General features: G+C 46.4%; 1 protein-coding gene across 2 annotated transcripts in view; it reads right to left on the bottom strand.

Moving 5' to 3' along the window:
- LOC124555271 (AP-3 complex subunit delta-1) overlaps nt 1-14,465 on the bottom strand; it is a 269,894-nt gene that overhangs the window by 126,697 nt on the left and 128,732 nt on the right. For both annotated transcript variants that reach the window (XM_047129141.1, XM_047129140.1), the window contains exon 11: nt 12,600-12,648. In XM_047129141.1, coding sequence (XP_046985097.1) covers nt 12,600-12,648 — 49 coding nt within the window. The remainder of the gene's footprint in view (nt 1-12,599; nt 12,649-14,465) is intronic.

The raw sequence follows: 14,465 nt of genomic DNA, 5'->3' as shown, positions 1-14,465 counted from the left end.
AACATACCTGCTTGGCCTTTTCTCATGCCAATAGCATCTTGTACCACTCCTCTGATGTCATTCAAGAGTCGCTGTGGAGGTGAAATCTTAACAGTTGGCTTTCTGAAGGGATCAATGTGGTGCATGTTGCACTGGTTGGTGGTCTGAGAAAGAGTGTGATAGGACAGTGCTCACTGTAACAAAGGCTGCCACGGATGGACCACTGGATTAATGGTGAGATATTTGAGCTGCAGACTGTAATGTTTCTCGCCAAGTATGTATGGGCCATACTGAAATGTATCACAGTTCGTGTGTTAAGTAGACAGACTTCCAGTTCCAAAATTAATTGTTCCATTTCTTGGTCCCTGCTAGATGTGGTTTTGCTATCCCAAAGAGGATTGTGGGCATTGAAGTACTCCTGTAGGAGGAAAGGTGGACGTATCCGTTGCAGCAACTCTACCAGCTTGTAGTATGGTGTAGATCAGTCTGGGGTAGACAGATATTACACACTGTTACTGTAACTAACAGGCAGACACAAACAGCCACAGCTTCTAAGGCAGTGGTTAACAGCACCTGCCCAATAAACTGTGAGTGTACGAGTATGTTGATTCCTCAAGACACCCTCTCAGCATTAATGCAATTTGTAATTTTTACTAGTAGGATAGTAGGGGGTTGGATTTCCGAGAATATTTTCTCCTGAATTGCCACACTGACTGTAGAGTAAGTAGCCATTAATTGATGGAGTTCAGCCATGTGGCAATGGTAGTCATTACAGTTAAACTGAAGGAACATCAGACTGGGATCTGAGAAAACAGCGAACGGGAACCTGGAATATGATTACTTTGCTGCTGAGTCATGTTCCACCTGAATGTGTGAATCTTCATCAATATCCATGGGCTTGAACTCTGAGAGAGAGAGAGAGAGAGAGACAGAGAGAGAGAGAGAGAGAGAGAGAGAGAGAGAGAGAGAGAGAGGAGGGGGGGGGGGGGGGGGAATTAACGATTGATGGGAGTAGCAGAATTCAGTTAAACTTTCAATTTACCCTTCTTGTCCCTGGGAGGTTTCAGTTTCTGCTATAGTTTCCCAGTCTTAATTCCTTGCACAGAAGATAATAATTCTTTCCTGCAATCCACATCCTGCGGCCCCGTTAGCCACTGGTTGATGGTAGACTGTGGGTCTGTTTCGTCCTGTGGAGGCTGGGGGGCACCTCGACAGGTATCCTCTTCCCTGATGATGCTGGAGGACGACGAGGCATCTCCAGCTGCTCTGATAGAGTGGTTACCATCAGTGCTGTGGGTTTGGGAGTAAAGGGAGCTGATGTTCCCTCCCTCAACTGAAGAACATGCTCTGACACACTGCTAGTGCCAGGAGTTGCCGTCTGAGTCCTTGCCATAACCATAGGTGTGGATTATGACACAATCCAAGCAAAGTTAGACACCATATTAACTTGGTGGAGTCATTCAAACTTTTTCTTAGCATCTTGTTGAGACAGACGGTTAAGTGTTTTATATTCTTCAGTTTTCTTCTCCCTCTTGAAAACTGAACAGGTCACCAAATGAGGGGGGCGGAATTCACGGCAATTTACACATGGAGGGAGTTATTTGCAAGGGCTGCCCTTGCGCAATGTCCTTCCACATACCCTACAAGTAGCACCATTAGTGCAGCAGGAAGACGTGTTTAACTCTCTGACACTTGAAGCATCTAGTAGGAGGAAGAAAATACGACCTGACATCTCATCTATAAACCACGATCTTAATATTCTCAGGTAAAACACTTCCATCGAAGGGCAGGATCGAAGATCCTGGTGTCCACTATATTACCTCGCTGGATGCAACAAACAAAATAGACTCTGTGCCGCTCTAGGTTAGCATGCAGTTCATCTACTCATGGCGTTAGGTCCGGATGGAAGGTGACACCTTGAATCCTCTCAGGTTTGTTATGAGGGAAAATGGCAACTGGTATATCCTTAAGCTTGCCACAGGCCTGAAGTGCCTGTGGTTGGTGAGCAATCAATGTTTTCATCAGCAAAGATCTGTTTCTCATCCTCTCTACTGCAACAACTTTTCTGAATCAATCCTCAATATTTTCAATGAAACACAGAGGCTTCAACATCGTGAAAGATTATCTCTCAGTCCTAGAGCATACCAAGAACTGTACACCTCCATTTCTCCTTGGCCAACTCTCATCCCACGATGTAGGCAAAGACAAACACCACTGGGTTATAAGCCTCTGCACTAACATCTCGTTTTCTATCCACTAAGAAGGCCATCTTCCCCCATGAACCATGGACCTTGCCGTTGGTGGGGAGGCTTGCATGCCTCAGCGATACAGATGGCCGTACCGTAGGTGCAACCACAACGGAGGGTATCTGTTGAGAGGCCAGACAAACATGTGGTTCCTGAAGAGGGGCAGCAGCCTTTTCAGTAGTTGCAGGGGCAACAGTCTGGATGATTGACTGATCTGGCCTTGTAACATTAACCAAAACGGCCTTGCTGTGCTGGCACTGCGAACGGCTGAAAGCAAGGGGAAACTACAGACGTAATTTTTCCCGAGGACATGCAGCTTTACTGTACGATTAAATGATGATGGCGTCCTCTTGGGTAAAATATTCCGGAGGTAAAATAGTCCCCCCCCCTTCGGATCTCCGGGCGGGGACTACTCCAGAGGACGTCGTTATCAGGAGAAAGAAAACTGGCATTCTACGGATCGAAGCGTGGAATGTCAGATCCCTTAATCGGGCAGGTAGGTTAGAAAATTTAAAAAGGGGAATGGATAGGTTAAAGTTAGATATAGTGGGACTTAGTGAAGTTCGGTGGCAGGAGGAACAAGACTTTTGGTCAGGTGATTACAGGGTTATAAATACAAAATCAAATAGGGGTAATGCAGGAGTAGATTTAATAATGAATAAAAAAATAGGAGTGCGGGTTAGCTACTACAAACAGCATAGTGAACGCATTATTGTGGCCAAGATAGACACAAAGCCCATGCCTACTACAGTAGTACAAGTTTATATGCCAACTAGCTCTGCAGATTATGAAGAAATTGATGAAATGTATGACGAGATAAAAGAAATTATTCAGGTAGTGAAGGGAGACGAAAATTTAATAGTCATGGGTGACTGGAATTCGTCAGTAGGAAAAGGGAGAGAAGGAAACATAGTAGGTGAATATGGATTGGGGGGAAGAAATGAAAGAGGAAGCCGCCTTGTAGAATTTTGCACAGAGCATAACTTAATCATAGCTAACACTTGGTTCAAGAATCATAAAAGAAGGTTGTATACCTGGAAGAATCCTGGAGATACTAAAAGGTATCAGATAGATTATATAATGGTAAGACAGAGATTTAGGAACCAGGTTTTAAATTGTAAGACATTTCCAGGGGCAGATGTGGATTCTGACCACAATCTATTGGTTATGAACTGCAGATTGAAACTGAAGAAACTGCAAAAAGGTGAGAATTTAAGGAGTGGGACCTGGATAAACTGAAAGAACCAGAGGTTGTAGAGAGTTTCAGGGAGAGCATAAGGGAACAATTGACAGGAATGGGGGAAAGAAATACAGTAGAAGAAGAATGGGTAGCTCTGAGGGATGAAGTAGTGAAGGCAGCAGAGGATCAAGTAGGTAAAAAGACGAGGGCTAATAGAAATACTTGGGTAACAGAAGAAATATTGAATTTAATTGATGAAAGGAGAAAATATAAAAATGCAGTAAATGAAGCAGGCAAAAAGGAATATAAATGTCTCAAAAATGAGATCGACAGGAAGTGCAAAATGGCTAAGGAGGGATGGCTAGAGGACAAATGTAAGGATGTAGAGGCTTGTCTCACTAGGCGTAAGATAGATACTGCCTACAGGAAAATTAAAGAGACCTTTGGAGAGAAGAGAACCACTTGTATGAATATCAAGAGCTCAGATGAAAACCCAGTTCTAAGCAAAGAAGGGAAGGCAGAAAGGTGGAAGGAGTATATAGAGGGTTTATACAAGGGCGATGTACTTGAGGACAATATTATGGAAATGGAAGAGGATGTAGATGAAGATGAAATGGGAGATAAGATACTGTGTGAAGAGTTTGACAGAGCACTTTTTTTTTTTTTTTTTTTCGGGCGCACAACTTCAGTGGTCATTAGCGCCCTGACTACTCTAAGAATGCACCGCAAGGCACAAGTTGACAACAACAACTAAAAGGGAAAACACAATAAAAGACAGACTGACAGGCATAGGACTAAAAAACATCATCAAATGTCCTTAGCGAGGTTTGTCAAATTGATAAAACAAAGAACACGAGCAGCTGCTCGTGGGTCATCCGCTAAAATGGCATCTAAAGTACTAGGCAGGTTAAGATCGAGGCGCAGTGTGTTAAGATCTGGACAGGACATTAAAATGTGTCTAACCGTCAGCAAGTGCCCACATGGGCAGAACGGTGCCGGCGCAGCCGTCAGCAGATGGCGATGGCTGAACCGGCAGTGTCCAATTCGTAACCTTGCTAAAACGACCTCCTCCCGCCGAGAAGGGCGTGAGGAGGACGTCCAAGCCACGGGAAGAGGTTTTAAGGCCCGAAGCTTGTTGTCGGTAAGTGCAGCCCAATCGGCATGCCACAGCGACACAACGCGCCGACAAATGACCCTGCTAAAATCGGATGAAGGGACACAACAAGAAGCTGTCCGAGGCTGGAGGACCGCAGCCTTGGCCGCGGCATCTGCAGCTTCGTTCCCAGGGATACCGACATGGCCAGGAACCCACATAAAGCTAACCGGCGTACCGACGTCCACCAGCTGCTGAAGAGAGCGTTGGATCCGGTGTACGAAAGGGTGAACCGGGTACGGATCACTGAGGCTCTGGATGGCGCTCAGGGAATCTGAGCAGATGACATAAGCAGAATGTCGGTGGCGGCAGATGTAAAGAACAGCCTGGTAGAGGGCAAAGAGCTCAGCTGTGAAGACCGAACAATGGCCATGGAGCCGGTATTGGAAACTTTGTGCCCCAACAATAAAGGAACACCCGACCCCGTCATTGGTCTTAGAGCCATCTGTATAAATTAAAGTCATGTCGATGAACTTCGAACGAAGTTCCAAAAAACGGGAGTGGTAGACCGAACCGGGGGTGACCTCTTTTGGGAGCGAGCTGAGGTCGAGGTGAACGCGGACCTGAGCCTGGAGCCAAGGTGGCGTGCGGCTCTCGCCCACTCGAAAGGTTGCAGGGAGTGAAAAATGAAGGTGTTGAAGGAGGCGACGAAAGCGAACTCCAGGGGGTAGCAAGGCAGAGACATACAACCCGTATTGAAGGTCAAGAGAGTCGTCAAAAAAGGAACGATAAGACGGATGGTCGGGCATTGACAGTAGCCGACAGGCATACCGACAAAGCAGTATATCGCGCCGGTAGGTGAGTGGCAATTCGCCAGCGTCAGCATGAAGACTCTCTACGGGACTGGTATAAAATGCTCCGATCGCAAGTCGTAAACCCCGATGTTGTATGGAGTTGAGGCGGCGTAAGATGGATGGCCGTGCAGAGGAGTATACGAAGCTCCCATAATCCAGCTTGGAGCGGACGATCGACCGATATAGACGAAGTAGGACGGTTCGATCCGCTCCCCACGACATACCACTGAGAACACGGAGGACATTTAAAGAACGGGTACAACGGGCGGCCAAATATGACACATGTGGAGACCAGCTAAGTTTCCTGTCAAAGGTAAGGCCTAAAAATTTGATTGTCTCCACGATTGGGAGAGCAACGGGACCGAGTCGTAAGGACGGTGGGAGAAACTCTTTGTAGCGCCAGAAGTTAATACAGACCGTCTTCTCGGCAGAAAAACGGAAGCCATTGGCGACACTCCAGGAGTAAAGACGGTCAAGAGAACGCTGAAGACAGCGCTCCAGGACACGTGTACACTGCGCGCTGCAGTAGATGGTAAAATCGTCCACGAAAAGGGAGCCTGATACATCAGCTGGGAGGCAATCCATTATTGGATTGATCGCGATGGCGAAGAGAGCGACGCTCAAAACTGAGCCCTGTGGCACCCCATTCTCCTGGCGAAAGGTGTCGGACAGGACAGATCCCACACGTACCCGAAACTGTCGATCCAGTAAAAAGGAACGAATAAAAAGAGGGAGGCGACCGCGAAGGCCCCATGTATGCATGGTGCGGAGAATGCCCGCCCTCCAACAGGTGTCATAAGCCTTCTCCAAATCAAAGAACACAGCCGCGGTCGGGCGCTTCCGCAAGAAGTTATTCATAATGAAGGTCGACAAGGTAACCAGATGATCAACAGCAGAGCGGCGCCTACGAAATCCACATTGTACATTGGTAAGTAGGCGTCGAGACTCGAGCAGCCAAACCAATCGAGAGTTAACCATTCGCTCCATCACTTTACAGACACAGCTGGTAAGCGAGATAGGTCGATAACTGGAAGGCAAGTGCTTGTCCTTCCCCGGCTTAGGAATCGGGACAACGATAGACTCGCGCCAGCATGCGGGAACATGTCCCTCAATCCAGATGCGATTGTATGTACGAAGAAGAAAACCTTTACCCGCAGGAGAAAGGTTCTTCAGCATCTGAATATGAATAGAATCAGGCCCTGGAGCGGAGGACCGTGATCGGCCAAGTGCGGTTTCGAGTTCCCGCATGGTGAATGGGGCATTATAACTTTCACAATTCGAGGAGCGGAAGTCAGGTGGCCTAGCCTCCTCTGCCTGTTTGCGGGGGAGGAAGGCAGGATGGTAATGAGCGGAGCTCGAAACCTCGGCGAAAAAGCGGCCGAAGGCATTGGAGACAGCCTCAGGGGCCACAAGGACTTCATTCGCGACCTTCAAGCCAGAAACTGGGGAGTGGACCTTAGTGCCAGATAGCCGGCGCAGGCTACCCCAGACAACAGAAGAAGGAGTAAAACTGTTGAAGGTGCTTGTGAAAGCAGCCCAGCTGGCTTTCTTTAATAATACGACGACACTGAGCACGTAATCGTTTATAATTAATACAATTCGCCACTGTAGGGTGGCGTTTAAAGGTGCGTAAAGCACGTCGACGAGCACGTAAAGCGTCTCTACATGCTGCGGTCCACCAGGGGACCGGTACGCGACATGGAGAAGAAGTAGAGTGAGGGATGGAATATTCAGCAGCAGCGAGAATGACTTCCGTGAGGTGTGCGACCTGACGATCACAGCTTGTGAAGGTTTGATCCTGAAAAGTCGCCCTGGAAGAGAAGAGCCCCCAGTCTGCCTTGGAGATGGCCCAACTAGAGGAGCACGGAGAGGGAGTACGCTGCAGGAGATGGATAACACACGGGAAGTGGTCGCTCGAATATGTATCAGCAAGTGCATACCACTCAAACCGGCGTGCAAGTTGGGGAGTACATATAGAGAGGTCTAAATGGGAATAGGTGTGAGATGTGTCCGAAAGAAAAGTAGGGGCGCCAGTATTGAGGCAGACAAGATTGAGCTGGGTGAAAAGGTCTGCTAACAAGGAGCCCCTCGGGCAGGATGCTGGAGAGCCCCAAAGGGGATGGTGGGCATTGAAGTCTCCAGTTAACAAAAATGGTGCAGGTAGCTGAGCAATAAGTTGCGTCATGTCTGCCCTGGTAACGGCAGATGACGATGGAGCATAAACGGTACAAAAGGAAAACGTAAAAGTGGGGAGAGTAATGCGGATGGCAACTGCCTGCAGGCCGGTGTGCAACGTGATGGGATCGTAGTAAATATCATCCCGGACCAGCAACATAACCCCTCCATGAGCTGGGATACCTACCACAGGGGGTAGGTCAAAACGCACAGAGGTGTAGTGTGCCAAGGCAATTTGATCGCATGGGCGTAGCTTCGTTTCCTGGAGGGCTACGACGAGCGGACGATGCAAGCGGAGCAGCAACTTCAAGTCCTCTCGGTTGGAGCGAATGCTGCGAATATTCCAGTGAATAAGTGCCATCGTAAGAAAAGGAAGATGATAGAAGTGGTCACCTCGAAGGCCGCTTAGGGCCTGGCTTCAAGCGAGCACTGCCGCCGCTATCAGGAGGCGGACAGTCATCGTCCATGGGGTCTATAGGGTCATCGGCCATCTCGGGAGGATGGCCGGGAGGGGGAGCTTCCTCCGCCGGTGAACGGCCAGATGTTCGGCTACCAGCGGTGCGGCCAGGCGAAACGGATGACGGCCTGGGGCGGCAACCGCTGGGTGGCGCAGGAGAAGAAAGGCGCCGCGGCGGAGAAGGAGAACTGTGCTTCCTATGCGCCTTTTTAGAAGGACGTTTGGTGGAAGTACCGGTCGAAGGCTGGGAGGTCGAGGGACGGAGGAAGTCTGCACGGGATGGTTCCTTCTTGAAGGCCCGTGCATCTGACTTCGGGGTCTTCGACTTAGCAGAAACTGAGGAAGTGGCTGGTGTCTGTGGGGTGACGGGAGGAAGAGGAGACGTCGACCGCGCGATCTTAGCACTGGCCGAACGGACGACCGTGGTGCTGAAGGTCAGATCGCATGTCTGGGTTGCTACCTCCCGGGTAGTCCGAGGAGAGGCGAGGACAGTGCTGTATTTCCCCGCTGGGAGCAGCGTGGGCTTCCTACTAGCCAATAGCTTGCGAGCAGCCGAGGTGGACACTTTCTCTTTGACTCGAATTTCCTGGATACAGCGTTCTTCCTTATAGACAGGACAGTCGCGGGAGGATGCGGCATGGTCACCCTGACAGTTCACACAACGAGGAGACGGAGGTGGACAGTCACCCTCATGGGCATCCCTGCCACAAGTGACACATTTAGCCGCATTGGAGCAAGACTGTCGAGTGTGATTGAAACGCTGACACTGGTAGCAGCGCGTAGGTGTCGGGACATAGGGGCGAACAGAAATAACCTCGTAGCCCGCCTTGATGCGCGATGGCAGCTTAACACTATCGAAGGTCAAGAAAAGTGTCCGGGTCGGTACAAGGTCATTGTTGACCTTTTTCATGACCCGATGGACAGCCGTCACACCCTGCTCAGCGAGGAAAGATTGAAGCTCCTCGTCAGTCAATCCGTCGAGGGAGCTACTATAGACTACACCACGAGACGAATTCAAAGTGCGGTGGGCCTCCACCCGGACAGGGAACGTGTACAAGAGTGTGGCCCGAAGCAGTTTTTGCGCCTGAAAGGCACTCTCAGTTTCTAGTAATAAGGTACCGTTACGCAACCTGGTACAAGATTTGACAGATCCGGCTATGGCATCTACGCCCTTCTGAATGACGAAAGGGTTGACAGAGGAAAAATCCTTTCCGTCCTCAGATCGAGAAACTACGAGGAACTGTGGGGCAGGCGGTAGTACTTTTGTCACTGTTGGCTGGTCACGTTTCCGTTTTTGGGTCGAAGTCGAAAGCGATGGAGTAGAATCCATTGCGGAGGAATCCCCCATGATTGCCAGCATCTCCGATGGCGCGCTCCTTCCTTGTGGGGACCCTCTCAGAGGGCACTCCCGCCTTAGGTGAATGTTTACACCTCAGGTCACACCTCCCGAGAAACAGACGGAGGGACCAATCGGCATGGTCAGAAGGTATCAGCTCAGGCAATCACCCCTCCCCGGGCCTGGCCTTTACCAGGGGGTACGCGCGTGCCTTACATGTCTACCCAGGGCGGGGACTTACGCGTTACCCCGTCACCGGCTACGCGTGCGAACGCGTGGGTCGGCCTTCAGACACGCACAGGGAGGAAGGAAGAAGAGGAAAAAGAAGAGAGCGAGGGAGAAAGAGGACAGACTGTCTCAAACGCCGAGGCGGAGACCAGAGAAGGCAAGGAGAAGAAGGCAATGAGAAGGCAAGGAGAAGAAGGCAATGAGAAGGAAAGGAGAAAAAGGCAATGAGAAGGCAGGGAGAAAAAGGCAATGAGAAGGCAAGGAGAAAAAGGCAATGAGAAGGCAAGGAGAAGTCAAGGGAAACAGTAAGGAAGACAGTGAAGTGGAGAAGAGCAAGGAAAGGAACCAACAAAAGGAAGGAAGAAACGAGAAGTGAAAAACCAAAGAGGCCACGATTATAGGTCGTGAAACCGTCCGTCTCCGGACGCAGGCGCTAACTACCCCCGTGAGGGGGATGGACTCCTTTTAGTCGCCTCTTACGACAGGCAGGAATACCTCGGACCTATTCTAATCCCCGGACCCGCAGGGGGTAGACAGAGCACTGAAAGAACTGAGTTGAAACAAGGGAGTAGACAACATTCCATTAGAACTACTGATGGCCTTGGGAGAGCCAGTCATGACAAAACTCTACCATCTGGTGAGCAAGATGTATGAGACAGGCGAAATACCCTCAGACTTCAAGAAGAATATAATAATTCCAATCCCAAAGAAAGCAGGTGTTGACAGATGTGAAAATTACCGAACTATCAGTTTAATAAGTCACAGCTGCAAAATACTAACGCGAATTCTTTAAAGACGAATGGAAAAACTGTTAGAAGCGGACCTCGGGGAAGAGCAGTTTGGATTCCATAGAAATATTGGAACACGTGAGGCAATACTAGCCTTACGACTTATCTTAGAAGAAAGATTAAGAAAAGGCAAACCTACGTTTCTAGCATTTGTAGACTTAGAGAAAGCTTTTGACAACGTTAACTGGAATACTATCTTTCAAATTCTGAAGGTGGCAGGGGTAAAATACAAGAAGCGAAAGGCTATTTACAATTTGTACAGAAACCAGATGGCAGTTATAAGAGTCGAGGGGCATGAAAGGGAAGCAGTGGTTGGGAAAGGAGTGAGACAGGGTTGTAGCCTCTCCCCGATGTTATTCAATCTGTATATTGAGCAAGCAGTAAAGGAAACAAAAGAAAAATTCGGAGTAGGTATTAAAATTCATGGAGAAGAAGTAAAAACTTTGAGGTTCGCCGATGACATTGTAATTCTGTCAGAGACAGCAAAGGACTTGGAAGAGCAGTTGAACGGAATGGACAGTGTCTTGAAAGGAGGATATAATATGAACATCAACAAAAGCAAAACGAGGATAATGGAATGTAGTCAAATTAAATCGGGTGATGCTGAGGGGATTAGATTAGGAAATGAGACACTTAAAGTAGTAAAGGAGTTTTGCTATTTACGGAGTAAAATAACTGATGATGGTCGAAGTAGAGAGGATATAAAATGTAGACTGGCAATGGCAAGGAAATTGTTTCTGAAGAAGAGAAATTTGTTAACATCTAGTACAGATTTAAGTGTCAGGAAGTCGTTTCTGAAAGTATTTGTATGGAGTGTAGCCATGTATGGATGTGAAACATGGACGATAACCAGTTTGGACAAGAAGAGAATAGAAGCTTTCAAAATGTAGTACTACAGAAGAACGCTGAAGATAAGGTGGGTAGATCACATAACTAATGAGGAGGTATTGAATAGGATTGGGGAGAAGAGAAGTTTGTGGCACAACTTGACTAGAAGAAGGGATCGGTTGGTAGGACATGTTTTGAGGCATCAAGGGATCACAAATTTAGCATTGGAGGGCAGCGTGGAAGGTAAAAATCGTAGAGGGAGACCAAGATATCAATACACTAAGCAGATTCAGAAGGATGTAGGTTGCAGTAGGTACTGGGAGATGAAGAAGCTTGCACAGGATAGAGTAGCATGGAGAGCTGCATCAAACCAGTCTCAGGACTGAAGACCACCACCACCACAACAACAACAACAACAACAACAACGCCATGTTGCCACAGCCACTGGTATAGATCCATTTTATTGTGGATCATCCACCCCGATGCCACTTATGCCGATTGGAGGCTCTTCCCATGAGCACCACCCCGTGCAAAGGCTACCTGGCATAGTAACTGTTGCTAGAAGTCAGACTGGATAAGCACCTACTTCTTAGTTTACATGCTGAGACTACGGCTTGGCATGAGCAGTGCGATTTCTGTGTTCTCGGGGGGGGGGGGGGGGGGGGGGCTACAACTGCAAGGGTACATGGCAAGGCCCCCTGGCCTCTCCCCAAACACACACTAGGAATTGGCTACCATGCTGGATTTCAGTGCGAATATAAATCCAACTATCAGTTAGTGTGGAAGATAACAGAGCACGATGGATCAATTTTTCATCACGTAAGGTGTCCTTCCCCATACAACTCGCACTTCTGTGAAATTCAGAAAAATGGAGGTCAAAACTCTGAAGGAGTATCGTAAGTAATTATGCCAAAAGATTGTGAAAGGAGTGAAAATTGACAGGTCTCATAATAATGGCTGCATCATCAATGTAAAATCTTCAGTAGGTATAAGAATCCTTTTAGTCGCCTATTATGACATGCAAGGAATAACTGCAGGTCTATTTTAGCCCCCGATGCCACAAAGGGAGGCATCTAACACTAATTCCGTTACAGCTCTTTCATAAACAAAAACATATACTTAAAACTGAAAAATTGGTATGGAAAACATTACAAAGCAACAAAAGATGATTATGGATTTAATCATGTTTGAATGGTTAAAATTTTGTACATTAAGACTTCCAAGAATGTACTTTGAAGTGGACAGTAACCCACAGTGTTGTCTTACTTTTGAGATTAAACGCATCCCTGATATAATTTCGAAGTATTTATTACCTTACCAATGAAACATAACTAACTTACACCAAAGAAAAAAGAAGAAGAAGAAGAAGAAGAAGAAGGAAGAGGAGGAGGCTGCAAAGATTATATTGATTTGTAAATGTGTAAGTATTACTCACAATTCTGATCCGAATCTTCGATTAGTATCCTGAGCTTCTGGACACACAGCTGTAAATATAATATTTATGTGAGACTACCTTAGAATTGCTTCACAAAAATACAAATACATCAAACATACACCTAACTCCTCACTACAGTAATATATCTTACAGAAAGAGCAAATCATGTTAAATATCGAAGAATCCCCAGAATATTTTCACCATTCAGCAGACGGTGCGCTGATATGAAACTTCCTGGTGGATTAAAACTGTCTGTAAGACATTTGCCCTTTGCAGTCAAGTGCTCTCCTGACAGATACCCAAGTACACATCACAATCTGTTCTCACAGCTCTACTTCTGCCATTCTCCACAATTACCTTTCTTCCCGGAGTGCTAGTCTTGCAACGTTTGTAGGAGAACTTCTGTGAAGTTTGGAAGGTAGGAAATTAGGTACTGCCAGAAGTAACGCTTCGGCATGAGGCGTACTTGGGTAGCTCAGTCGATAGAGCACTTGTCCGCGAAAAGCAAATGTCCTGACTTCAAGTCTCGGTTTTAAACTGCTGCACTCTATCTGTTAGTAATATGACAATACTGGAGGCAGTGTGTGTTGTGCAGCACAGAAATGTTTTTTAAAAAAACATGCAAGCTTGAAGACACCATTGACATAGAACTATCAGATTGGAGGTGGTAGAGTATTTTGTTAACTGCAGTGCTTTGTACTAACAAATGGAGGCCACAATGTTCAGATCACAGATTTACTTCAAACTCTGTATGCATTTAGTAGTCCATTACGACAACATAATGTGCAAGTAGTAAGGCATACTACTAGGACAATTTCGAGAAAATCACAAGAGAAGTTTTATTAGTTGTGTATGTACTGGTGTGTTGCGACTGAATATAACGCAGTGGCAGTCTAGTGGTTAGTGTTTAACCACTGTAATTGATGAATTGCTGGATTGAGGCCCTGCTCAACATTTTTATTTCAACACTGGTCATATTAGTTCGTATATATGACATCTGAAAGGTAACAGAATGAAAAAAAATGTGTATTTGCATGAATTTTGTAGTTTGTAAACACCACATGGTGTTCTCTTTTGCCAGTCTCATTACTTTTATATTTGTCTCCAGGGGAATATATCCACCTTTTGGCTTCTTTTCGGCTGGCTCATTATCCTTCTCATCAGAAAAATCTTCGACTTCACCGAATAGAACTACTTCATCTACTTTGTCAGAATGAATGAGATCTTTGTCAGCAATACATATCTTTATACTAGCATTTTGAAAGTAGGCTAATAAAGATTTTCTCCAACCGCCACTGCAACTGCAGAAATCATTGCTAATGATTCCGTATCGATAAGACCTGGTTCTTGAATAAGACTGTCAGAGTGCACAAAACCAACCTATAACTGATGTTTTGTAAACTGCATTATGCACTGAATCTTCATGAAGTTCATCACCTACAGTAGTTAATGAATTAGGGGTCACCTCCATTTTTGCAGTGAAAAGGCAAATTTAGTGATTTTTAAAAAATAGCACATACACTATTCATTCTTGCTACATTAGCAACGTCTCAGTGCTACACAAGTTAACTGGCAAACGGGGCTGCTCTCTGTCTCTGCAGGTCAAAGCATCCAGATGCAAAGCAGTTCTGTGTACCTTACTCGATTGTAGCTATAATAGATTTCACAAATCACAAAAGGTAAACACTTTCAAGAAAACTGTGTGCATTTGGTCATTTACTTATTGATAATTATAAATACAATTTTAATCATAATAATTAAAAATTAATAAACAGCCAAATATCAATGGAAATCTAATAATAGTTCATGCAAATACATGTGTTTTCTTTTATTCTGTTACTTTTCAAGTGTCATACATTTGAAACA

The sequence above is a fragment of the Schistocerca americana genome, chromosome X (assembly GCF_021461395.2).
Source record: "Schistocerca americana isolate TAMUIC-IGC-003095 chromosome X, iqSchAmer2.1, whole genome shotgun sequence".
Classification (NCBI taxonomy): domain Eukaryota; kingdom Metazoa; phylum Arthropoda; class Insecta; order Orthoptera; family Acrididae; genus Schistocerca; species Schistocerca americana.
Note: the sequence above shows the minus strand (reverse complement) of the source record. Positions and strands in the feature narration are given on the sequence as shown.